The sequence below is a fragment of the Bufo bufo genome, chromosome 1 (assembly GCF_905171765.1).
Source record: "Bufo bufo chromosome 1, aBufBuf1.1, whole genome shotgun sequence".
Taxonomy (NCBI): Eukaryota; Metazoa; Chordata; class Amphibia; order Anura; family Bufonidae; genus Bufo; species Bufo bufo.
Window position 1 is genome coordinate 263,433,936 of NC_053389.1, and position 24,816 is coordinate 263,458,751.

The window sequence follows — 24,816 nt, forward strand, 5'->3', positions numbered from 1 at the left end:
GTATGGGCCATTGTTTTTTTCCTTTTTTTTCTTCTGCATTATTGTCTTGAAATTGTCATTGTAGAAGAAAGACGAAGAAGATAAAAAAAAGACACAGATGAGCAGATATCAAGAGACATTCGCTACTAAATGAACTGGAACATGATAAGTATCTAGACAGTGAGGTTGTGCATTCTGTGCACTAATAAAACTAGAAAATAAAAATATTTCTATAAAAAAAAAAAGATATAAAACAGCCTGTCATTAAAAAAAATTGCTAGTGTCTGGACCTTTAGGGCCAAAACAGTTTGGTTGTGAAGGGGTTAATATGACCAGAACCATATAGCTGCACAGCACACTTACTTTTCATACTCAACATTTTTCATCTTGAAACAGTAATTTTCTAGGACCCGTCGAAGTTCATGTTTCTGGATTTGTCCATTTTGATTGTAATCAAAGAGCCGACAGGACCTAACAAAGTTCTTCAGATTCTTAGATATCTGTTGGTGGAAGAAGGGCAAGCATCAGATCAGAGTTCCTCATAAGAAAATAATATTATGGTAACAGTTGGTAGTAAGAAGTCTTATCTACAAAATTCTGGTATAAAAATTCTTGTCCATAGGGAGCAGTATTCTAGTAGTCACTGGTGTAATAAAGATATTCAGATTCGCCAGGTCAAAGTTCGAAGGGGCTTGAAAAGTGACAACCACTTTTCCTAACTTGAAATATACTCATAGCCGTTGTCACCTCCCCGTTCCCCCACGTTACTTGTCAGAAAACACAAAGTGAATTGCCTAACAAGGAGGGAAAATGAGCACAGGAGCACATTCAGAAAGAGAAAACAGCCTTTCATTTTTTCCCACTGGTGTGAGCTTTATTACCATCCATGATATTCAGTCTACTGGTTAAAGTGGTTTTAGGGGCGGATTGGCAATAGGCCTCACAAGGAAATTTGCCCAGGTGGCCGCCCGAGCCCTCCTCCCGGCCGGCCAGTGGAAGTTTTTGGGGATGTATTTTGTGCTGCTGGCAGTATTTTGTTATGGACTGGGGTACTTGGCTGTGTTGGGGTGGTATAATGTGCCACAATATGGTATTGCTGGCCCCGGCTATTGTGTTGGCCTTGCCTTCCATCAATTTAGACCCAACTACAAAACGGGGCTACCTTTAGTATTTTTTCTAGGGCCACTTAAAGTTCCCAGTCCACCTCTGAGTGGTTGTCCACTGTTAAAAACCATTTTCATACAACAAAGTAGGGTAGTCAGAGTTAATATAGCAGTGTCCTCTGTACACGACCCATCAAAGGGCCCTGGAGGACCTCTCCTGTCCTGCATTACACAGACAACCCATTAATTGGAATGGTCATTGTGTAATGCTTATCCTTTTCTACAGTGGCGCTGCAGGTAAACTGAACACTTCCTTTTTGGGGACTGGAAATTCTGGATCCGTAAAACACTGATACCGGCACTGTCTGCTCTGCATTTTGCAGATTGGAACTTCCTTCCCTATGATAGAAATGCTTATTCTTGTCTGCAAAAACGGACAAGAATAGGACATGTTCTATCTTTTTTGTGGGACGGCGGAACGGAAATGCGAATGCTGAGAGTACATGGTGTGCTGTCTGCATCTTTTGCAGCCCCATTGAAATGAATGGGTCAGCATCCAATCCGCAAATTTGCGGAACAGATGCGGACAAAAAAATACGGTCATGTGAATGGACCCTTAAGCTGTCAGTATACTTTAGATAGCTATTGGCTGAACACTTGTTTATCTGACAGCTATTCCTCTAGACCGCCACCATATTTTTGTCCTCAGAAGGGAAAGGAGAGTAAGCAGTTAATTGTCAAGGGATCTTTCTAAAAAGCCTCAATTGTTCAAAGTGAAGGAACGATTTAATTGCTATTGCCAAGTCTGGATACACCCTTTTGCAGAAGCTCGATGAAATCAGTAGCTTCAATGGACTAGACTTGGCTTTACACAATGGATCGGGGTCATCATCCACGTTAAAAGAGGGTCATGTAAATCTGGTGCCGATAGTGTGCTGCAGCAAATTCTTTTAGTCCTATTATGTCTCCCCAAAAAACATGTTTACGTGGTGGATTTTCCATGGGGATTTCAGTGTGTGTGAAAAATGCATCTTTTCCATCTCCCAATGTTCTTCAAAACCGCATCAAGAAGGAACGATGAATGGGGCTAATTCGTGTTTTGCTCCATGGCAAAACTGCAGATGTGAGGGTCGGCCATATTATGCAGCAAATACACAATTGATTTTTCCAGCATGTTTTTTTCCGCCATACGAACATACTCTAACAGTGCCAACCATAATGCTAGCCACAGTGTCCCACTGCTAGCCATGGTCCCAGTCACAAAGAGCCAAGTAAAAGCCAATATGCCCCAGTACTCTCCATTGTGTGGGACAAAAGGATTATCCTACTGATTCGGGGAAATTTGGAAGACATGCCGTGCCATATTAAGAACTGTGAGCACCTCACCGGTAAGGCCCACCTCTCAGTTCGAATAGAAACAATTTTAAAATAATCCTGGCCCCCGTACAATTTGAATAACGTATAATAAAATAAAATATATTTTCTGTGTCAATGTTTGATACACTGCTCTATTAACCACTAAACAAACTCCTTGTCCTTTGACTGACTTTGAAAATCGACCACAATCTCTACCAGTTTATGGCTCCATTAAGGGATCTCAGCACTCAGAATATTTCCATAACAATATGAAGCAGGCAATCAAACTGGAAAATCGTTCCCCTGAGGGGCCCTTTTTATTGAAGTCTTCTCAGAGGCCTACATGGGTGAACTGGTCACAGAAAACCCTCGCCTGCAGTTAGGTCAATAAAAGACCACCACCTACATGTAGGCATGGGCCAAACACGAGGGCACAGGTAGGCAATATGGACAATTGTATGGGCCATTGTTTTTTCCTTTTTTTCTTCTGCATTATTATCTTGAAATTGTCATTGTAGAAGAAAGACGAAGAAGATAAAAAAAAAAAGACACAGATGAGCAGATATCAAGAGACATTCGCTACTAAATGAACTGGAACAGGATAAGTATCTAGACAGTGAGGTTGTGCGTTCTGGCTGTATTCCTGCAGTAGCGCAGTCTAACTTGTCTTTCTCTATTGATTCCATCTGTTTACACTCTACAGAGTATTGGCGCCCTGCTGTGCATATATCCTATTTACCAGCTGGTAGCTTTGGAAGCCTTCCAGGCCCTGGCAGCCTGCCTAGAAAAACAAATGGAGTTTATTACTTTGTTCGTCTTCTGTTTTTAATTAACTGTAGTGTCCAGTATGGCTAGTTGACTTGCATTTACATAAAAATGAATGTGTTTAAGGATGAGACAGCATTCCCCAGGTTAGGTCCAGTCTAGGATGCAGACCTGTTGGAACATGGAACATTGGGCTGTGCTGACTTCTATTCTGCTTTTCTAAATTAGCAAAGATGATGGTTGTATATGAATAACCTGCATTTTGTAAGACATGGGTAATATATTGGTTTACAACTGAATTGTTCTCGGAATGTGTGTTATGTGCCTCTTCAGACTCCAGCGTTGCTCCTATGCAACCCATCGGAGAAAATGCTATGTTCCAATGATGTTAATATTTGCTGGTGGCCTCATGACCCATTCCTGAGTATCAGCTGCCACTTCCGGACACTGCTTGGATTGTTCAGCCTGCCTGTGTTTTGAGCCCGACTCTGGTTCGGCCTCTTGAGTCTTGACTAACATCTTGGATTTGTCACCCCTCCCTGATCTCCCATGACTGCCACTTGACTACCCTTCTGTGCCTCATTTCTGGCAGGTCTTGCTGCCTACCAGTGAATATTTAGAGGACCTTAAAGGAGATGGTCACTTTTTGGGGGGTTTTGACAACCAGCCACTCTGAGCAGATCTGCAAAGGGAAGCCAACTTAAATGCTCCCCATCGCTGGGTCCCAGCTCCATAGCTCCCCAGCTTTGGCTGCATCACTCAGGTGCCCTGCTGTCAACATTCACTATGACAGCACAGAGGTAATCAATTGCCATGATGCAAGGGGAGCAGGTCAGAGATCGGCTGCACGAGTGTCAAAACAGAGCAAGGAAGCAGAGGAGCGAAGGATCTGGGACCTAGCGAGAGGGAGTTTCCCCAAAAAAAAAAAAACTAGGTTGGCAACTGCTTTAACCAGGTGATCTGACCAAATAAGCCCAAATATCCTTCTGAGTGTCCTGGTTGAAAAACAGAAGGATTTCATAGACCTGCACCCTTGTGATATCACTGTTTCAAAGTACTGTACCTCAGTCTAAAAATGTTTAGATCTGGGGCCTGCATATGGTGGAGGCAGTCAAAATGGCAGCACCAATTAATATCAATTAAACTCAATATTCCCATCTCCTTAAGGCCTCATGCACACGACCGTTTTTTTTTGCGGTCCGCAAAACGGATTTCTGTTGTTCCGTGACCGTTTTTTCTTCCGTGGGTCTTCCTTGATTTTTGGAGGATCCACGGACATGAAAAGTGAAAAAAAAAACTAAGTCAAGTTTGCATTGAAAATGATAGGAAAAACGGACACGGATGACTATCTTGTGTGCATCCGTGATTTTTCACAGACCCATTGACTTGAATGGGTCCGTGAACCGTTGTCCGTGAAAAAAATAGGACAGGTCCTATTTTTTTCACGGACTGGAAAAACGGATCACGGACGCGGAAGCCAAACGGTGCATTTTCCGATTTTTCCACGGACCCATTGAAAGTCAATGGGTCCGCGAAAAAAAACTGAAAACGGAACAACGGCCGCGGATGCACACAACGGTCGTGTGCATGAGGCCTAACAGTGATATTCACAACACCTCGTCCCCTTAACAGTGGCCTCTACAGCAATCTGCCTTTTAACACTGCCCTCCATAGCGGACCGTCCCCTTAACTGTGACCTCCACAGCAGCCTGCCCCTAGGGTGGCCAGAGGGCTGGTTTTAGGCCGGACAGTCCGGCTTTCAATCTCCCTGTCCTCCGTCCGGCGCAGGGCCTGGACAGACACAGGGATGTTCTTTTGAACAGCTCACTCTCAGACAGCAGCACTATGCTGTCTGACCGTGAGCTGCAGGGAGAAAGTCACCCACCCCTGCAGCTGACAGAAGTTGATTTTAACCTTCATTTTTTCAATCCCCGTCGGCTGCGGAGGGGGAGGGGGCGTGGCTTAGCGGGACCTGGGGGCGGGGGTTTTAAGTCTGTCTTTTGAGGTGGCCTGATTGGCGAGCCTACCTGCCCCTGAACTGTGACTTCACAGCACTCCGCTCCCTTAATAGTGTCATCCACAGCGCCCTGCTCCTTTAAAGCTGACCCGCAGCAGTGAAGAAAAATGGCTGGGTTGTTATGGAAATCTGGTTTAAAACTGTGTGTATGTGGAGACTAAGGACCTGCAAGCTTCTATTGGCTGATAAGGGACATGTGAGCGTGTGTATGGCAGTTGGGATATGAAGAGAAAGACCTGCAGGCTTCTATTGGCTAATGTAGGTCATGTGATGTGCAATATTTGCATTTTTTGGGAATATCTCAGAAACGGTACGTCCTAGAAAGCTGAGACCTGGTCTAAAACCTTCCCGGACACCTGATGTACCTGTGTGCCAAATTTCGTGATTGTAAATGCAACGATGCGGATTCCTTTAGTGGACATACATATATACATACATACATACACACTAAGCTTTATATAATCTCATATATATATATATATGTATATATATATATATATATATATATATATGGGCAGTCACAGTGAAAGTTACAGTTAAAGGGGCGGGCACTGTTATGGGGGAAACTGTTGATATTTTTTTATGACACACGGAAACATAAAATTAAATAGATGAAATATACCCGTGCGAAGCTGGGTCCTTCTGCTAGTCTCTTATACAGGGAGTGCAGAATTATTAGGCAAGTTGTATTTTTGAGGATTAATTTTATTATTGAACAACAACCATGTTCTCAATGAACCCAAAAAACTCCTTAATATCAAAGCTGAATATTTTTGGAAGTAGTTTTTAGTTTGTTTATAGTTTTAGCTATTTTAGGGGGATATCTGTGTGCAGGTGACGATTACTGTGCATAATTATTAGGCAACTCAACAAAAAACAAATATATACCTATTTCAATTATTTATTTTTACCAGTGAAACCAATATAACATCTCAACATTCACAAATATACATTTCTGACATTCAAAAACAAAACAAAAACAAATCAGTGACCAATATAGCCACCTTTCTTTGCAAGAACACTCAAAAGCCTGCCATCCATGGATTCTGTCAGTGTTTTGATCTGTTCACCATCAACATTGTGTGCAGCAGCAACCACATCCTCCAAGACACTGTTCAGAGAGGTGTACTGTTTTCCCTCCTTGTAAATCTCACATTTGATGATGGACCACAGGTTCTCAATGGGGTTCAGATCAGGTGAACAAGGAGGCCATGTCATAAGATTTTCTTCTTTTATACCCTTTCTTGCCAGCCACGCTGTGGAGTACTTGGACGCGTGTGATGGAGCATTGTCCTGCATGAAAATCATGTTTTTCTTGAAGGATGCAGACTTCTTCCTGTACCACTGCTTGAAGAAGGTGTCTTCCAGAAACTGGCAGTAGGACTGGGAGTTGAGCTTGACTCCATCCTCAACCCGAAAAGGCCCCACAAGCTCATCTTTGATGATACCAGCCCAAACCAGTACTCCACCTCCACCTTGCTGGCGTCTGAGTCGGACTGGAGCTCTCTGCCCTTTACCAATCCAGCCACGGGCCCATCCATCTGGCCCATCAAGACTCACTCTCATTTCATCAGTCCATAAAACCTTAGAAAAATCAGTCTTGAGATATTTCTTGGCCCAGTCTTGACGTTTCAGCTTGTGGGTCTTGTTCAGTGGTGGTCGTCTTTCAGCCTTTCTTACCTTGGCCATGTCTCTGAGTATTGCACACCTTGTGCTTTTGGGCACTCCAGTGATGTTGCAGCTCTGAAATATGGCCAAACTGGTGGCAAGTGGCATCTTGGCAGCTGCACGCTTGACTTTTCTCAGTTCATGGGCAGTTATTTAGCGCCTTGGTTTTTCCACACGCTTCTTGCGACCCTGTTGACTATTTTGAATGAAACGCTTGATTGTTCGATGATCACGCTTCAGAAGCTTTGCAATTTTAAGAGTGCTGCATCCCTCTGCAAGATATCTCACTATTTTTGACTTTTCTGAGCCTGTCAAGTCCTTCTTTTGACCCATTTTGCCAAAGGAAAGGAAGTTGCCTAATAATTATGCACACCTGATATAGGGTGTTGATGTCATCAGACCACACCCCTTCTCATTACAGAGATGCACATCACCTAATATGCTTAATTGGTAGTAGGCTTTCGAGCCTATACAGCTTGGAGTAAGACAGCATGCATAAAGAGGATGATGTGGTCAAAATACTCATTTGCCTAATAATTCTGCACGCAGTGTATATATAAAAATGAATTTCTGTCTGTCTGTCTATGCGCGACCAAACGACTGGACCGATCTTCACCAAATTTGGCACACAGGTACATCAGGTGTCCGGGAAGGTTTTAGACCGGGTCTCAGCTCTCTAGGATGTACCGTTACTGAGATATTCCCAAAAGAAATCCCCCCCCCCCCCATATACAAGCCTGCAATTCTTTCTCTTCAAAGCCCAACTGCCATAAACACAGTTTTACTCCAGGTTTCCATAACAACCCAGCCATATTTCTTTACTGCTTAAAGGGGCGGTCACAGTGAAAGTCACAGTTAAAGGGGCAGTCACAGTGAAAGCCACAGTTAAAGGGGCAGTCACAGTGAAAGCCACAGTTAAAGGGGCAGTCACAGTGAAAGCCACAGTTAAAGGGGCAGTCACAGTGAAAGCCACAGTTAAAGGGGCAGTCACAGTGAAAGCCACAGTTAAAGGGGCAGTCACAGTGAAAGCCACAGTTAAAGGGGCAGTCACAGTGAAGTCCACAGTTAAAGGGGCAGTCACAGTGAAAGCCACAGTTAAAGGGGCAGTCACAGTGAAAGCCACAGTTAAAGGGGCAGTCACAGTGAAAGCCACAGTTAAAGGGGCAGTCACAGTGAAAGCCACAGTTAAAGGGGCAGTCACAGTGAAAGCCACAGTTAAAGGGGCAGTCACAGTGAAGTCCACAGTTAAAGGGGCAGTCACAGTGAAAGCCACAGTTAAAGGGGCAGTCACAGTGAAAGCCACAGTTAAAGGGTTTCTACCACTTGCTCTACCAAACAATGCTATTATAATACCTTTTGTGTGCAGCCGTTTGTCTAAAAAACAAACTTTTATTGATATGCTAATGAGCCTCTAGGTGCTATGCGGGCGTCTCTTGAGCACCTAGAGGCTCGGTCTACTCACATTGTATGCCGCCCCGCTCGTCCGTTAAGCCCGCCCATCTCCTCTTGAATGCCATCCTCCATCTGAGCCAGCGGACGAATTCTCGTGCCTGCGCTGTGCGCGTCTGTATTCGGCGCAGGCGCAAGATATGTCTGACCGCTGCCTGCACAGACATCTCGGTCATCGGCGCAGTCGCAGTGGAGATGTCTGTGCAGGGAGCGGTCAGACATTCACTGCGCCTGCGCCAAATACAGACGCGCACGGCGCAGGTGCAAGAACTCGTCTGCTGGCTCAGAGGGAGGATGGCATTCCAGAGGAGATGGGCGGGCTGTAGGGACGCGCTGGGCGGCATTTTGTGTGAGTAGACCGAGCCTCTAGGTCAGGGGTCGGCAACCCCCGACACGCGTGCCCGGCATGGCACGCGAGTCTGTCTCTGCTGGCACATGTGAGTTCGCCCCATAAGACGCACTTTTTCTTCCCCCAAAATGGGGGAGAAATGCCCCTGCGTCTTATGGGGCGAATGCTTGCCGTTTTACATCGCAAGCTGCGATGTAGGAGCGAGCGGGGACTCGGAGGAGGATCTGGGGGCTGGCAATAGCGGCGGGGCGGTGCAGTCAGTGTAGTATAGCCCCGCCCCTCCGGTATACTAATATAAGATGTCATATTCATTTATTGGTTATTAAACATGCCCCCTCATTCCTATTACTACCTTACATCCTAATCGCATCTGTAGAATTCAGGCAGGCCAGGCGGGCGGCAGCGTAACTCTTGTCATGTGCCTGAATGAAGCAGGCGGCGCAGGCAAGTGACGTCAGTGAGAGACGCGCCGGCCGCCCGGCTTGGGCTGCCTGAATTCTACAGAAGCGATTAGGATGTAAGGTAGTAATAGGACTGAGGGGGCATGTTTAATAACCAATAAATGAATATAACATCTTATATTTGTATACTGGCGGCGGGGGCGATCTGTGGATGGCACAGTTATGGGCTGGGGGGGGTCTGTGGATGTCACTGTTATGGGCTGGGGGGGGTCTGTGGATGTCACTGTTATGGGCTGGGGGGGGTCTGTGGACGGCACTGTTATGGGCTGGGGGGGGGTCTGTGGATGGCACTATTATGGGCTGGGGGGTCTGGATGGCACATATATAACAGTGCCATCCGCAGATCCCCCCCTGTAACAGTGCCAGCCACAGATCCCCCCCCCCTGTAACAGTGCCAGCCACAGATCCCCCTGTAACAGTGTCCGTCATCCACAGATCCCCCCATAACAGTGTCCGTCATCCACAGATCCCCCCCATAACAGTGTCCGTCATCCACAGATCCCCCCATAACAGTGTCCGTCATCCACAGATCCCCCCCATAACAGTGTCCGTCATCCACAGATCCCCCATAACAGTGACCGTCATCCACAGATCCCCCCATAACAGTGTCTGTCATCCACAGATCCCCCCATAACAGTGTCTGTCATCCACAGATCCCCCATAACAGTGTCTGTCATCCAAAGATCCCCCCATAACAGTGTCTGTCATCCACAGATCCCCCCCATAACAGTGTCCGTCATCCACAGATCCCCCCATAACAGTGTCTGTCATCCACAGATCCCCCCAGATCTGAGGTCTGCTGTGCATTGGTGGTGTTCTGAGGTCTCCTGTGTATTGCTGCTGGTCTGAGGTCTGGTAAAAGGTTTGAGGCTGACGTGAGGTCTTTTGGTGATGCTGTAGGCCTGTTAGAAATTATTTTCTGTAAGTAATAATTATTTTGTATTTCTTCCAGTCTACCAGAAGAAAATACCTGCCAGTAACCTACCGTCAGAAGTCTACAGCTTGAACGCCTACAGCCCACACGCCTCTGTTCTTTTGTCTCAGCTCTCCATCAGGTAAGTAAAAACCCTGTGTTTTATGAAGGTGCAGTGTATAGGGCTGATCTGAGGTCTTTTTGTAATGTGGAATAGAATTTCTCACTGCCTTAAAGGAGAACTATGAGGTGAGTGCTTTTCACTCACCTCATAGTTCTAGCCGACCTGTGACAATGAGACTGTCACAGGTCGGCTCAGTAGATCGGGAGGTGAGCTAACACATGCACATAGCTGTAGCTCGCGTTATACTGAGCTTAGGGTGGCAAGGTAAACACCTTTAATTAATTAGTGAGTTTAACTTACTATTAGCAGTACAACTATGTACTTGTACTGTATAAAAAGTATAAAAATGAAAATCTAACTAACACTATGGAGCGCTGTTGTTCACTGGCACCCGGTTGCCTGATTGTTTCAAAAATGGCACTCGGTGTGTAAAAGGTTGCTGACCCCTGCTCTAGGTGCTGAAAAGACGCCCGCATAGCACCTAGAGGCTCATTAGCATATCAATAAAAGTTCGTTTTTTAGGCAAACGGCTGCACACAAAAGGTATTATAATAGCATTGTTTGGTAGCGCAGACACTAGCGGATCGCTAGTGTCTGACAGCTAATTATGTCAAAACAAAGTGGTAGAAACCCTTTAAAGGGGCGGTCACAGTGAAAGTCACAGTTAAAGGGGCAGTCACAGTGAAAGTTACAGTTAAAGGGGCGGGCACTGTAGCGGTCACTGTTATGGGGGAAACTGTTGATATTTTTTTATGACACACGGAAACATAAAATTAAATAGATGAAATATACCCGTGCGAAGCTGGGACCTTTTGCTAGTCTCTTATATATATAAAAATGAATTTCTGTCTGTCTGTCTAGACGTTCTTTATGCGCGACCAAACGACTGGACCGATCTTCACCAAATTTGGCACACAGGTACATCAGGTGTCCGGGAAGGTTTTAGACCGGGTCTCAGCTATCTAGGATGTACCGTTCCTGAGATATTCCCAAAAAAATAGCCCCCCCCCAAATACAAGCCTGTAAGTTTTTCTCTTCAAATCCTAACTACCATAAACACAGTTTTACTCCAGGTTTCCATAACAACCCAGCCATATTTCTTTACTGCTTAAAGGGGCTGTCACAGTGAAAGTCACAGTTAAAGGGGCTGTCACAGTGAAAGTCACAGTTAAAGGGGCTGTCACAGTGAAAGTCACAGTTAAAGGGGCTGTCACAGTGAAAGGGGCTGTCACAGTTAAAGGGGCTGTCACAGTTAAAGGGGCTGTCACAGTTAAAGGGGCTGTCACAGTTAAAGGGGCTGTCACAGTGAAAGGGGCTGTCACAGTGAAAGGGGCTGTCACAGTGAAAGGGGCTGTCACAGTTAAAGGGGCTGTCACAGTTAAAGGGGCTGTCACAGTTAAAGGGGCTGTCACAGTTAAAGGGGCTGTCACAGTTAAAGGGGCAGTCACAGTTAAAGGGGCAGTCACAGTGAAAGTTACCGTTAAAGGGGCAGTCACAGTGAAAGTCACCGTTAAAGGGGCAGTCACAGTGAAAGTCACCGTTAAAGGGGCAGTCACAGTGAAAGTCACCGTTAAAGGGGCAGTCACAGTGAAAGTCACCGTTAAAGGGGCAGTCACTGTGAAAGTCACCGTTAAAGGGGCAGTCACTGTGAAAGTCACAGTTAAAGGGGTGGCCACTGTGAAAGTCACTGTTAAAGGGGCGATAGAAAACACTTCACGCACAGTTGCTAGGAGACGATCGGGATGGGGACCCGATCATTATTATTTTCCCTTATAACATGGTTATAAGGGAAAATAATACCATTCTGAATGAAGAATGCATAGTACAATAGGGCTGGAGGGGTTAAAAAAATATTTAACTCACCTTAATCCACTTGTTCGCGCAGCCGGCATCTCTTCTGTCTTCATCTGTGAGGAATAGGACCTTTGATGACGTCACTACGCTCATCACATGGTCCATCACATGATCCATCACCATGGTGATGGATCATGTGACAGACCATGTGATGAACGTAGTGATGTCATCAAAGGTCCTATTCCTCACAGAACAAGACAGAAGAGATGCCGGCTGCGCGAACAGGTGGATTAAGGTGAGTTACATTTTTTTTTAACCCCTCCAACCCTATTTTACTCTGCATTCTGTATTCAGAATGCTATTATTTTCCCTTATAACCATGTTATAAGGGAAAATAATAATGATCGAGTCCCCATCCCGATCGTCTCCTAGCAACCGTGACCTCCACTGTGCCCGCCCCTTTAATAACAGTGACCTCCACTGTGCCCGCCCCTTTAAGCAGTAAAGAAAAATGGCTGGGTTGTTATGGAAACCTGGAGTAAAACTGTGTTTATGGCAGTTGGCATTTGAAGAGAAAGACTTGTAGGCTCGTATTAGCTAATGTGGGTCATTTTTTTGGGAATATCTCAGGAACGGTACGTCCTACAGAGCGAATATCTCAGAAACGGTACATCCTAGGGAGCTGAGACCTGGTCGCAAGCCTTCCCGGACACCTGATGTATCTGTGTGCCAAATTTGGTGAAGATCGGTCCAGTTGTTTGGTCACGCATAAAGGATGTACAGACAGACGTCTAGACAGACAGAAACTCATTTATATATATATATATATAAAAGATATACATACCTCCCAACCGTCCCGGATCTGGCGGTATTATGATGAAGCAAAGCGCCGGCATCGGCTCCCAGCTTCATCATCCCTCCTCCCTGCCGGCTCTCCACACCTCTGTGCCGGGAGGCAGGGTCTGCCGGCAGTCATCCTCGGCTCCGCCTCCTTCCTACTGCTGCTGCTAGGAAGAAGGTGAGTATGTGGTGTTTATTTATTTTTTTACTTTCTGTGAGGGCATATTCAGTGTCGGACTGAGGTACTTAGTGCACACCAGTGTAACTGATTTTGGAGACCAACCTTAGGGCCCCTGCACACAAACGTATTTTTTGTCCATATCTGTACCGTTCCCTCATTGTGCATTCCGTGTCTGTATGTCCGCATGGCCGGTAAAATGACAGAAGATATCCTATTATTGTCGGTATTACAGACAAGGACAGGACTGTTCTATTAGAGGCCGGCTGTTCTGTTCCGCATAATGTGGAATGCACACACCCAGTATCCATGTTTTGGGGATCCGCAATTTGCAGACTGCAAAACATCCAACGGTCGTGTTCATGAGCACTTACAGTGATAATAGGAATATTAAAGCTGAAGTATGATGGTAGACATTTACAGCAAAATGCACAAACATACATGTGGCAGAATTTACACATACAGTGCCTTGCAAAAGTATTCACCCCCTTGACTTTTTTCGTATTTTGGTGCCTCACAACCTGGAATTAAAATGGATTGTTTGAAGATTTGCATCATTTAATTTACAAATGTGGTCACCGGGAGCAGGCAGTTCCGAGAACAGCAGGTGGGGGCCTTCATCGGGCTGTTCGGGGAACTGCCTGCTCCGAGTGACCGCATTTGTTTCAGACCGGCTCGCGGCGCAGGCACAGGTAAGGACTTACCTGTGCCTCGCCGGACTTGTGATTTAAGATGGCAGCTCGCATGTGTTCGCGGGCGAACACTGCGAACTGGCCATCACAGCCGACAAGATGTTTTTTATTTTTATTTATTATTGTGACGCAAACAACAAATAGGACAAAATAACTGAAAAAGTCAATGTGCATAACTATTCACCCCCCTTAGTAGAGCCCCCTTTTGCGGCAATCACAGCTCCAAGTCGCTTTGGATAAGTCTCTTTGAGCTTGCCACATGTTACCACTGAGATTTTTGCCCATTCCTCCTTGCAAAACTGCTCCAGTTCCTTCAAGTTGGATGGTTTGCGCTTGTGAACAGCAATCTTTAAGTCTGACCACAGATTTTCTATTGGATTGAGATCTGGGCTTTGACTAGGCCATTCCAACACATTTACATGTTTCCCCTTAAACCACTCAATTGTTGCCTTAGCAGTGTGTTTGGGGTCATTGTCCTGCTGGAAGGTGAACCTCCGTCCTGGCCTCAAATCACGCACAGAGTGGTACAGGTTTTGCTCAAGAATATCCCTGTATTTAGCATAGGGTTGTTGTGATACCAAAATTTGGATTCGATTTCGATACCATAAAAAAGTATGGTGATACTCTATACAATTCGATACCACGCGGAAAAAACACCCAAAAAGTCGGGTACATTCTGCATTGAAATAAAAGACGAATCGAACAGTTTTTATTTTATTTTTTTTCTGTTCCGCCGTTCACACCGCATAGGAGATATTTTTTATATTTTAATAGTTTGGACTTTTCGGATGTGGCGATATGTGATATGTTCATTTATTTATTGTTTATATATTTTATATGTAAAATTGGGAAAGAGGTGATCCATTCACACGTCCGTTTTTTCTTTCCTGATCTGTTCCGTTTTATGCGGAACAGATCTGGACCAGTTCTGTACCCATTCATTTTCAATGGGTCCTGAAAAAAAAAAATCGGACAGCACAATGTGTGCTGTCCGTTTCTGTTGTTCCGTTCCGCATGTCCGAAAAAATATAAAACTTGTCCTATTCTTTTCCGCAAAAATCGGATCCTGGACCAATACAAAGTCAATGGATCCGCAAAAAACGGAAGACATTCGTATGTCATTACGTATGTCATCCGTTTTATGCGGATTCCATTCCTGGAAATTAAATGGCAACTGAGGTAACACATAACTAGACTTTTATTCACTTTTTTTTTTTCAATTTTTTTTTTAAAGAAATCCAAACAACTTTATTTGCTTATCGAAATTTATACATGTTTCTGTTTTTTGCGGATCCGCAAAAAACAGATGACATACGGATGACATACGGAAACATTTTCAGGAATAACGGATCCGCAAAAAACGGACCGAAAATCGGGATATAGAAAAATACTGACGTGTGAATGTAGCCTAATACAGCTCTATTAGGGTGAATAGGACCTCACACTCTCCCTGCTGCCCTGTGCATAGTACACACAGCAGCAGGGAGCTTACAATGGCAGCCAGGGCTTCAGTAGCATCCTGGCTGCCATGGTAACCGATCGGAGCCCCAGGATTACACTGCTGGGGCTCCGATCAGAAGCTGACACTGCCACCAATGAGGAGGAGGGGAGGGGACCCTGTGGCCACTGCCACCAACGATTTTAATACTGGGGGTTTTGAGGGGGGGGGGGGGGCACAATGTGCCACCAATGATTTTAATACTGGGGGGGGCGCACTGCGTCACCAATGATTTTAATACCACTGATACATAGATCATATATAGCACACACCAATCACACCTAGGAAACACACAATGCACACACCAAGACATTTATGCCTAACCCTATTAAGTGTAGCACACTTAAAGGGGTTAAAGGGGTTGTCTCACATCAGATATTGGCATTTATCATGTAGAGAAAGTTAATACAAGGCACTTACTAATGTATTGGGATTGTCCATATTGCCTCCTTTCCATCACATTATACACAGCAGCGGTGGCCGTGCTTAGACACTATAGGAAAAGGTGTTGGCCTATGAGCACTTTTAGCCTTTCCCTACAGTGTGTAAGCACGGCCACCGCTGCTGGATTACACGGTGGTAATAACCACGGATTCGTGCTGTGTATAATGTGATAGAAAGGAGGCAATATGGAGAATCACAATACATTAGTAAGTGCCTTGTATTAACTGCATGATAAATGCCATTTACTAAAGTGAGACAAACCCTTTAACCCCTTTAAGCATAAATGTCTAGCATGAGATTTACCAAATTGTAACCTCCTCAGATTGCACATAATCTTCAGTATATTTAAAAGGGTTGTCCTACCATAATGACTAGAGATGAGCGAATTTTAAGTTATGAAATTCGTTCACGCTTAGTTTACTGGTAAAAGGTGAATTGCGTTATGGATTCCGCTACCACGGACCATAACGTAATTCTATGATGGAATGCATATTCATTCCATCATAATAGAAGTCTATGGGCTGCAAAATGGATCGGTCCTGTTTCCGTTATGCAGGAGAAGTACAGCGCTGGCTATTTCCAGTGGTCCCAAAAAGAATGAATGGAGCAGCAGGGCATATGTGTGACCTGCCACACCATTAAAAAGGGGGCACAGGACCCGTTCTTGGAATCAGTGGAGTCGCAGAATCGGACCCCACTAATCATATAGTTATGCCCTATGGTGTAGAGAGGATAACTTGAAAACTTGGACAACACCTTTAAATCCTCCACCATTTCATCAGTATCTCTTTACATGACAGCAGTGATGCCTATAAATACGGAATATCATCACTGCCGCCATGTAAACCCTACGGGTCAGTACTGGAGAATGTGATGCACTGTGCAGAATTTTTTTTTTTTACCCTTTGCAGGTCATAACCTTTAACAAAGCCTAAGCAAAGGTGCTAGAGGAGCAATGTGAGCAAAGGGTACAAACGGAGGGTCATAACTGAAACAGAGGCATTAGGGTCACCTGAGGCAGGGCAATAGTGGGGATCCTGGAGCAGGGGTAACTGGAGAAGAGGCAATATTAGTGGTGCATTTAGAGTGGGGGCATCTGGAGCTGGGGCACTAATAGGGGTGCATCTAAAGCAGAGGCATTAGGGTCGCCTGAGGCAGGGTAATAGTGGGGATCCTGGAGCAGAGGTATTAGGGGGCAACTTAAAAAGATGGAATATTAAGGGTGCATCTAAATCAGAGGCATTGGGGGGGACCTAGGGCAGAGACCCCCCGATGCCACTCTGAACTCTGCAGAGAGCAGCACACATTCATAGATCTGTGTCTGCTATAACCAAATCCCCTATTTCCCCCTTACAGTCTCCTACTGCTCACTACTGTCACACATCTGAGAAATCAGCCCAGCACCGCAGAGGAGTCCTTCTCTCCAGAAGCCAGTTTTCTGACAGCAGGGAGGGCAGGAGGATGGCTACACATGTTCTCTCCTCCATCACTGCCAGCAGCCAGAGAAGTTTAGAAGATACTGCGGGGCCTCCTATACAATTTACACCAGTAGGAGGCTGCATCACTGTGCGATACTGCCACCTAGTGGCTACAATAATTATCTCTCCTGAAAAACAAGATAAATAATTACTCCTCCGTCTTATCTCCGGGCGCAGGACACTGGGGGCCCAAAGAGGAATCCCCCGCCTCCCTGGTGGGCCAGTCCGAGCCTGGGCATATTACTGGGGGGCACAATGTGTGTATATTACTGGACTGGGGGGCACAATGTGGGCATATTACAGGGGGGCACAATGTGGGCATATGACGTGGGGGCACAATGTGGGCATATGACGTGGGGGCACAATGTGAGCATATGACGTGGGGGCACAACGTGGGCATATGACGTGGGGGCACAACGTGGGCATATTACTGGGGAGCACAATGTGGGCATTCTACTGGGGGAACATAACTGGGCATAATTCTGTGAAGACACAATCTGGGCATAAATACTGTGCGGTGACATGAAGGGGGAATAAATGCTACCATATTTTTCGCCCTATAAGACGCCCTACAAAAGTGGGGGGGAAAATGGCAGTGCGTCTTATGGGGTGAATACTGCCATTTACACTGATACATCGCCGACTGTGATGCTGCACAGCGCAGCCGGCGGTGTATCAGCAGGGAGGGAGAAGGGTGGGGGCCGGCATCTGGTGTTGTAATGGCAGCGGGGCCCGGTGCAGTCACTGTATTCTATTAAACCAGGCCCCGCTCACTGTAGTATTAATAGGTAACGTGTAGGCATGGGCGCAGTTTTAAACTATAGTAATCCTCTGCAGCATAGAGAAATCCATGTAGTATGGTACTCGCTTGAAACTCCTGTAGGCAGGCTGGGCGGGTGGCGGCAGCATAATGTCATTTACTATGTCACGAGCCTGCTCCTCCCACTATATGAATGGAGTAGGCACGTGACGTAGTGAATGACGTTATGCTGCCGCCACCCTCCAACTGAAATCCAGAAAACTGCAGTGGTGCAGCAAAGTGTAGTTTGCCGAGACAGTTTTGTCTAGATGTTGTTCAGGGCTAGATTTCATGTGGACTGGGGATAGGTTTGGTAGTGGGAGCTGCCAGTCTACACCCTTCCACTACATGTATTGTCTTTTGTCGGAGGTGATTGCAGGTGAGGCCTGCTGCTGTAATCACGGAGGGATAAAACAGACCTCTGTGTATGACTTGGGAGAAAGGCTGAGTAAGGCCCCTTTCACACGACCGTATGGCTTTTTCAGTGTTTTGCGGGCCGTTTTTTCCGGATCTGCAGTTCCGTTTTTTGTTTCCATTTCGGTTCCGTTTTTCCGTATGGCATATACAGTATACGGTAATGACATAGAAAAAAATTGGGCTGGGCATAACATTTTCAATAGATGGTTCCGCAAAAAACGGAACGGATACGGAAGACATAAGCATGCATTTCCGTATGTGTTCCTTTTTTTTGCGGACCCATTGACTTGAATGGAGCCACGGAACATGATTTGCGGGCAATAATAGGACATGTTCTATCTTTCAACGGAACGTAAATACGGAAACGGAATGCATACGGAGTACATTCCGTTTTTTTTTTGCTGAACCATTGAAATGAATGGTTCCATATACGGACCGTATACGGAACGCAAAAACCAGCCTGTAAACGGGGGGAAAAAAACGGTCGCGTGAAAGAGGCCTAAGCCTGAGAGGCTCTGTGTGGTCTCAGCCAGGAGGGCTGAGGGGACACGAGGTTTAGTCTGAAGTTTGGGGGGCCCAGCGACGCCTACAGAAAGGAGGGTCGCACGGTCAGTCGGGAGGACTTCTGGACCATCTGCCACCAAGGGTGCTGGTGTGGTCACAGCCTGGAGGCTGCTGGACCGTATATGGCTGAGGAAGCCGGATGTAATCCCGTGTGTGAGATAGAGACAACACGTGTATTATGTAGATCCCAGACGGGCAGGTGTTTATTTTCGATGTTTGTATGTGATGGTGCTGAAGTGCCAAAATAAAGCACCTTTTGGACTTGAACCATGTTGTCAGAGGAGAAGTCTGTGATTGCGATCCCCTGTTAGAGAGCTTACAATATATACACTCACCTAAAGAATTATTAGGAACACCTGTTCTATTTCTCATTAATGCAATTATCTAGTCAACCAATCACATAGCAGTTGCTTCAATGCATTTACGGGGGTGGTCCTGGTCAAGACAATCTCCTGAACTCCAAACTGAATGTCAGAATGGGAAAGAAAGGTGATTTAAGCAATTTTGAGCGTGGCATGGTTGTTGGTGCCAGACGGGCCGGTCTGAGTATTTCACAATCTGCTCAGTTACTGGGATTTTCACGCACAACCATTTCTAGGGTTTACAAAGAATGGTGTGAAAAGGGAAAAACATCCCGTATGCGGCAGTCCTGTGGGCAAAAATGCCTTGTGGATGCTAGAGGTCAGAGGAGAATGGGCCGACTGATTCAAGCTGATAGAAGAGCAACGTTGACTGAAATAACCACTCGTTACAACCGAGGCATGCAACAAAGCAGAAATAGAGATGGCTTTGCGGTTTGCCCGGCAGTCGTTTCGCGGCGAACTTTGCGTGTTTGCGATTCGCCAAACATATGGAGAAATTCGCGCCGGCTATATTCTTTTACATTGTGAAGACCTTTGACCCATGACACATCCATCAGGTGGTACAGGACAGCCAATTGAGAAATTTCAGCACATGGACATACCCCCTACCTTATAAATAAATCTGATCTGGCCGCCATTTTACATTCAGTGTTTTGCCAGTGTAGGGAGAGGTTGCTGTGTGGAGTTGGGACAGGCTGTTAGGGACACCAAACGCTAGCTAATAGGGCCACAAAAGTCATTTTAATGACTGGAATAGGTGTGCTATCGATATGTGTGATACACAGAGGGGTGCGATATACTTATAATATACTTTTATAATGAGTCAAAAACACAGATCTAAATAGTGATCACCTGGAAGTCAGGGGCGTAGGGGCTTACTAGGGCCATTTTTATATAGGGTAAGGTTCCGGACAGGGTCGCTCTTATCAGGGCGGGTGGTCTGTGGTTAGGCTATTGGGGCCATAATAGCACCCCCCTGTAGGGCAATATCAGGAACAGTTCTTTGCCCACCCTGTCCTTCAATACCACATCATCATCTAGCCCGGGGATAGATGTTTTTTGCTTTCCCTCCTGGATTCATCGATGTGCACTGGAACCCCCCGGATTGTGGTAGGACATATGGTTTGTGATTTGGTGCCGCCAAGCACTTGTTATTGCCTACCACATCTATGCTTTTTGCTTAACTTTAATAATTTCATTTATTTTCATTTTGAGGGATATCTTTTCCATTCACAAGTCCGCAAAATGGGTCTGCAAATTTGCGGAACGGGTGCAGACCCATTCATTTTCAATGGTGGCCGGAATGTGCTGTCCGCATCCGCGGATCCGCATCTGTGCTTCCGTTTCCGCCAAAAAAAAAAAGAACATGTCCTATTGTTGTCCGCAATTGCAGACAAGATTAGGCCTTTTCTATTATAGTGCCGGCGATGTGCGGTCCAAAAATTGCGGAATGCCCATTGCCGGTGTCCGCGTTTTGCGGATCCGCAAAACACTTACGGTCGTGTGAATGGACCCTCATAGTAACATTATTAAAGGTTACGTTTTATCTTTATGTATATTCTAATGGATTGCCTTCCTTGTACAATGTTATAATATACTTTCTATGTTAGAAAGTATATTATAGTGCATTTGTATTGTGCGGCAGTTGTGTGCGGTTCTGCAGGTATATAGAGGGACAAGCGTTATTGGAACAAATAATTTCTACTGGTGTGATATACCAGTCGCCCCCCCCAAAAAAACAGATTGAAGCGGGGTGTTATATACCAATATACTTTCTTTATAGTGCATTTGGGTACTGTATAGTGCATTTGCACATGCGCGTACGTGAAAATTATATTGCCGATATTTCGCATTGAAAAAAATTATGAATAAAGATCGCAAATTCGAATAATACCTCTGGTATGTCACTGTCCATGTTGTGGGACTATTTGTGCACTTCTAGTAATTATTTCTTGGCTGCAAATATGAGCTGAAGGTTTTTCAGGTTCGCCTGCCATTAAAATGAATGGGACCCGCCGCGAACTTGTGGTTCGCGAACATTTGATCGCGTTCGCGAACCGCCCCGGCAGATGTTCGTCCATCACTACTAAGAAACAAACATGTTGGATTTGACATGGATATCAGCATGGTTTTCACGCCAAAGTACGCAACAAATCTGACAACAGTCTGCTTCCCATGCATATGAATGAGGTTTCCAACCTCCTTCACATGCAGTGGAACATTTTTTAGTGCCAAGATGGAAAAAAATTACACGGCAAAAATAAGTATCATGCTGCTTATTTCAGGAAAACGCTGAGGATTAACCCTACTGAATGACCTGCAGTGCATCCGTGGCAGAAATCCAAACACTTTAGAAAGAATTACTCGGTTGTGTGAAATTCACAGATTTTGATCCAGTCGTATATACTGGATACTTGGAGGACATATCCAGTATATAAGATGGAGAAGAAAGGCTCAGCTCAGATTGGCCCAGTCCGTGCCTGCAGTGGGTCATATGAACCTGTCCAGAAGCACCCTTCTCCCCATAGGCTAGACTGAGAAAGTGTAGAAGCACAAATGGCACCAAGAGGAGAGCGTCGGGATGAGAACCAGTATCACGAGGAAGGCTCCCAATTTGTCCTCTCTTTTCTATGCATGCCCCTGCTGCATGTAACAGCATGTAACTGTTTATTTTCAGTTGGATGGGCTACAAGGATAGAACAGGACATTTTATGCACCTAACAGAAGAATAAATGATGGCGCAGACAGGCATGCAAATGGTTAATAATTAGATTTCCCGTATACTATATAAAACCTAAGAATATATTTTAGGCAGAACCCTCCAGCTTCTCCCGCAGCCGTTTTTCATACACTCGCAGCACTCGTGTGACCCTGTTTATCATGCTCAGCGTTTTCCCTCGCCCCAATAGTACTTTATTTATAATGTCTGTATAATTTTGCAGAGACGTGATTAAAGTCAATAATTTAGAAAAGACTTTTATTACACACAAGCTAAAATGTTCAGCGCTTCTCCAAACCCACTGGCAGTGAAGGGATTAACTAATGTACCATAAGCAGTTGTCTTTTTATCATCCTCTGACAAACACAAGAGGCAAAAAGTGTGAGAGAGATATAGCCCGAGACATTGTAATACTCAGCAGCGCCATCAAGGGGCAAAACACTCATAAATCATAGAAGACTTGGCAATTATGAACCCAATGTAATTTTCTAATATTTTCATGCTTCAAACTTCCAGTAGCGCTACAAAAGCGGGGAGTCTGTACTAGCGAGGTAGAAAAACAAAAGGTAACATATGATCTTGTTCTGCTTGCATTGACGGCTAAGAAGCAGCAGAGCGGAAATATTCTATGATCTGTAATAAGTTTATCATCTTACTATTTGCCCCCTAAGAGGGTATTTACTATAGAGACAGATGCTGGAAGTACCATGAGCCCACTGTTGGACAGGGAACCAGCTCAAGTTGGTCTTGTCCTCATGGAAAATCATTAGGAAATTAGAAACCAAGGGAAGAGCTACAATAAGCTCTTTTACAGACGGCTACCCTATTTTTACTCCACTGATATCTACTGATTTCATGAAGTTGCCAGGTAGAGAGCCTAAAAAGAGGGAACAAGTACGGCAAAAATAAAATTAAAATAAAAAAAATCTGATGTTAGAGGGAACCTGTCACCAGTTTTATGGAGTCCTAACTATGGGCAACATAAATAAGTGACTGATTCTCTTAGCAAAATGCTGGGTCACTTTCTTTAATTGACCCAGTCAATCTGCCAACATCTTGTATTGAAAAGCTCCAGCTGATAATGATGAGTCCTGAATATTCATGAGCTCCTGACTCTCCCCGCCTACCGGCTGCAGATTGACAGTTTTTTTTCCATATGAATCAGCAGCAGGTGGGCAGGGGAGTGGCTATAGCTCTGAATTAAATAAACGCTGGACTCACTGACATCACGCATGCGGCATGTGGCATCTTTGTGTGTATATTATGAGGTAACCATCTGTCACACCAGTAAGTGAATACATCTAAGGCACTTTTTTAGTAGTTAATGATTGCATATAATTAGTTAGATTATAATCAAATATCCACATGACAGGTTCCCTTTAAAGTAGACTGGTCAGGGGTCTGATATTAACATGAGGGATCTGGTATATTTAGCCATGCCCTTTTATATAAACTACTATGTACACCGGTCACGGTCACCACCTATGGAAACACTAATCCTAGCCCTGACTCCTATCCATATGAATGGACCTTGAAGGTAGGAATGTTCATAGTGAAATAGAAAAAGACGATTCCGGCACTTATTTTTCTTCCCATAAAATCTTCCTCTTTATTAAATCACATCATATGCGGGACAGTATCACAAACAAGCTGTTTACGCGTTTCGGAGACCTTCTCCTTAGTCGTAATGTTCATACACTGGAACCTCAGATCCTTGAAACCCTGAATAGCCCTGGAGTAGTGCCTGAGCTAGAGACAGCCTGTTCCTTCCAATATGAAAGAACCAGAATCTCCCTGAGGCCTAGTAACAAAGAGCAGACGGGAAGCCACCAAATAAGAAAGGGAAGTAACACTTAACTTCTGAAGTACGGTAAATGGACAAGCAGGAACTCAGAAGAGGACCACACACCAGCACTTCCAATACCAAACTGAAGCTATCAACAGCATAGCCTGATGGGTGAAGCCAGACTAAATAGAGGAGTAGTAATGACCACTAAGCTACACCTGAGACAAGAGGTGTGGTTATACCAGCAACAACACTGAAACCCAGTGAAACCAAATAGGCTGTCAGATCACATCTCGTGCAGCCAGTCTCTTAGATCTTCTGAAACCTGTCACGTTAGAGACCATGACATTATAGCTCAATTCTTATTAAACTGATAAGATCTTATGAGTTCAAGAGATCAGAGATAAGAGCTCTACATGATCACATAAATAGCTGAAAATGTTTAATAAAGGCCAAGTGAAAAAATATATTTTTGGCCCAAAATGAGTTAAATGCAATAATAAAAAAAAATCCCCCTAAAAAGGTATACATAGCCTTTAAAGGATCCCATTTTTCTGCAACCCACTGTTCACCATGTGAAGGGTTCTCTCAGGTTGACATCTTGGCTGGTAAAGATTTGGAACCTAGGAGATTCAAGCTATGCCTACAAGAGGTTGGAATGGGCAAGGAGTCCATGCAGCCCTCTATTAAACAGATGGAGTTTTACAACAGCCTGTACCATGGGCACCATACAACAGTTTGCAAACTGCTGGTAGATGTTAAAGGGGTTTTCCCACAAAATTTATTTATCACCTAATCACATGTGGTCTGACCGCTCCACTTACTTCTAAGGGACTGATGGAACTCTGTCTACAGTACATCAGCTTCATTGAATCATAGAAGGGAATGGAGTGATGGACCGACGCGCACTACTGCTCCACTGAGAGCGGGAACTCAGGGACTCCTTGTTCTCTGGATAATGGAGGGTTCCAGTCATACTAATCCCTTAAAGGACATCAATAAGGATGAAGAGGTCAGTGAACATGATAGAACCACAATAGGGAAGTGCTGTTATGCAATTC

At 45.0% G+C, this 24,816-nt stretch overlaps 1 protein-coding gene across 2 annotated transcripts in view; it reads right to left on the reverse strand.

Annotated features, from left to right (window-relative positions):
- EFCAB6 (EF-hand calcium binding domain 6) overlaps nt 1–24,816 on the reverse strand; it is a 180,030-nt gene that overhangs the window by 133,765 nt on the left and 21,449 nt on the right. For both annotated transcript variants that reach the window (XM_040439180.1, XM_040439181.1), the window contains one exon: nt 343–479. In XM_040439180.1, the coding sequence (XP_040295114.1) occupies nt 343–479 (137 nt within the window). The remainder of the gene's footprint in view (nt 1–342; nt 480–24,816) is intronic.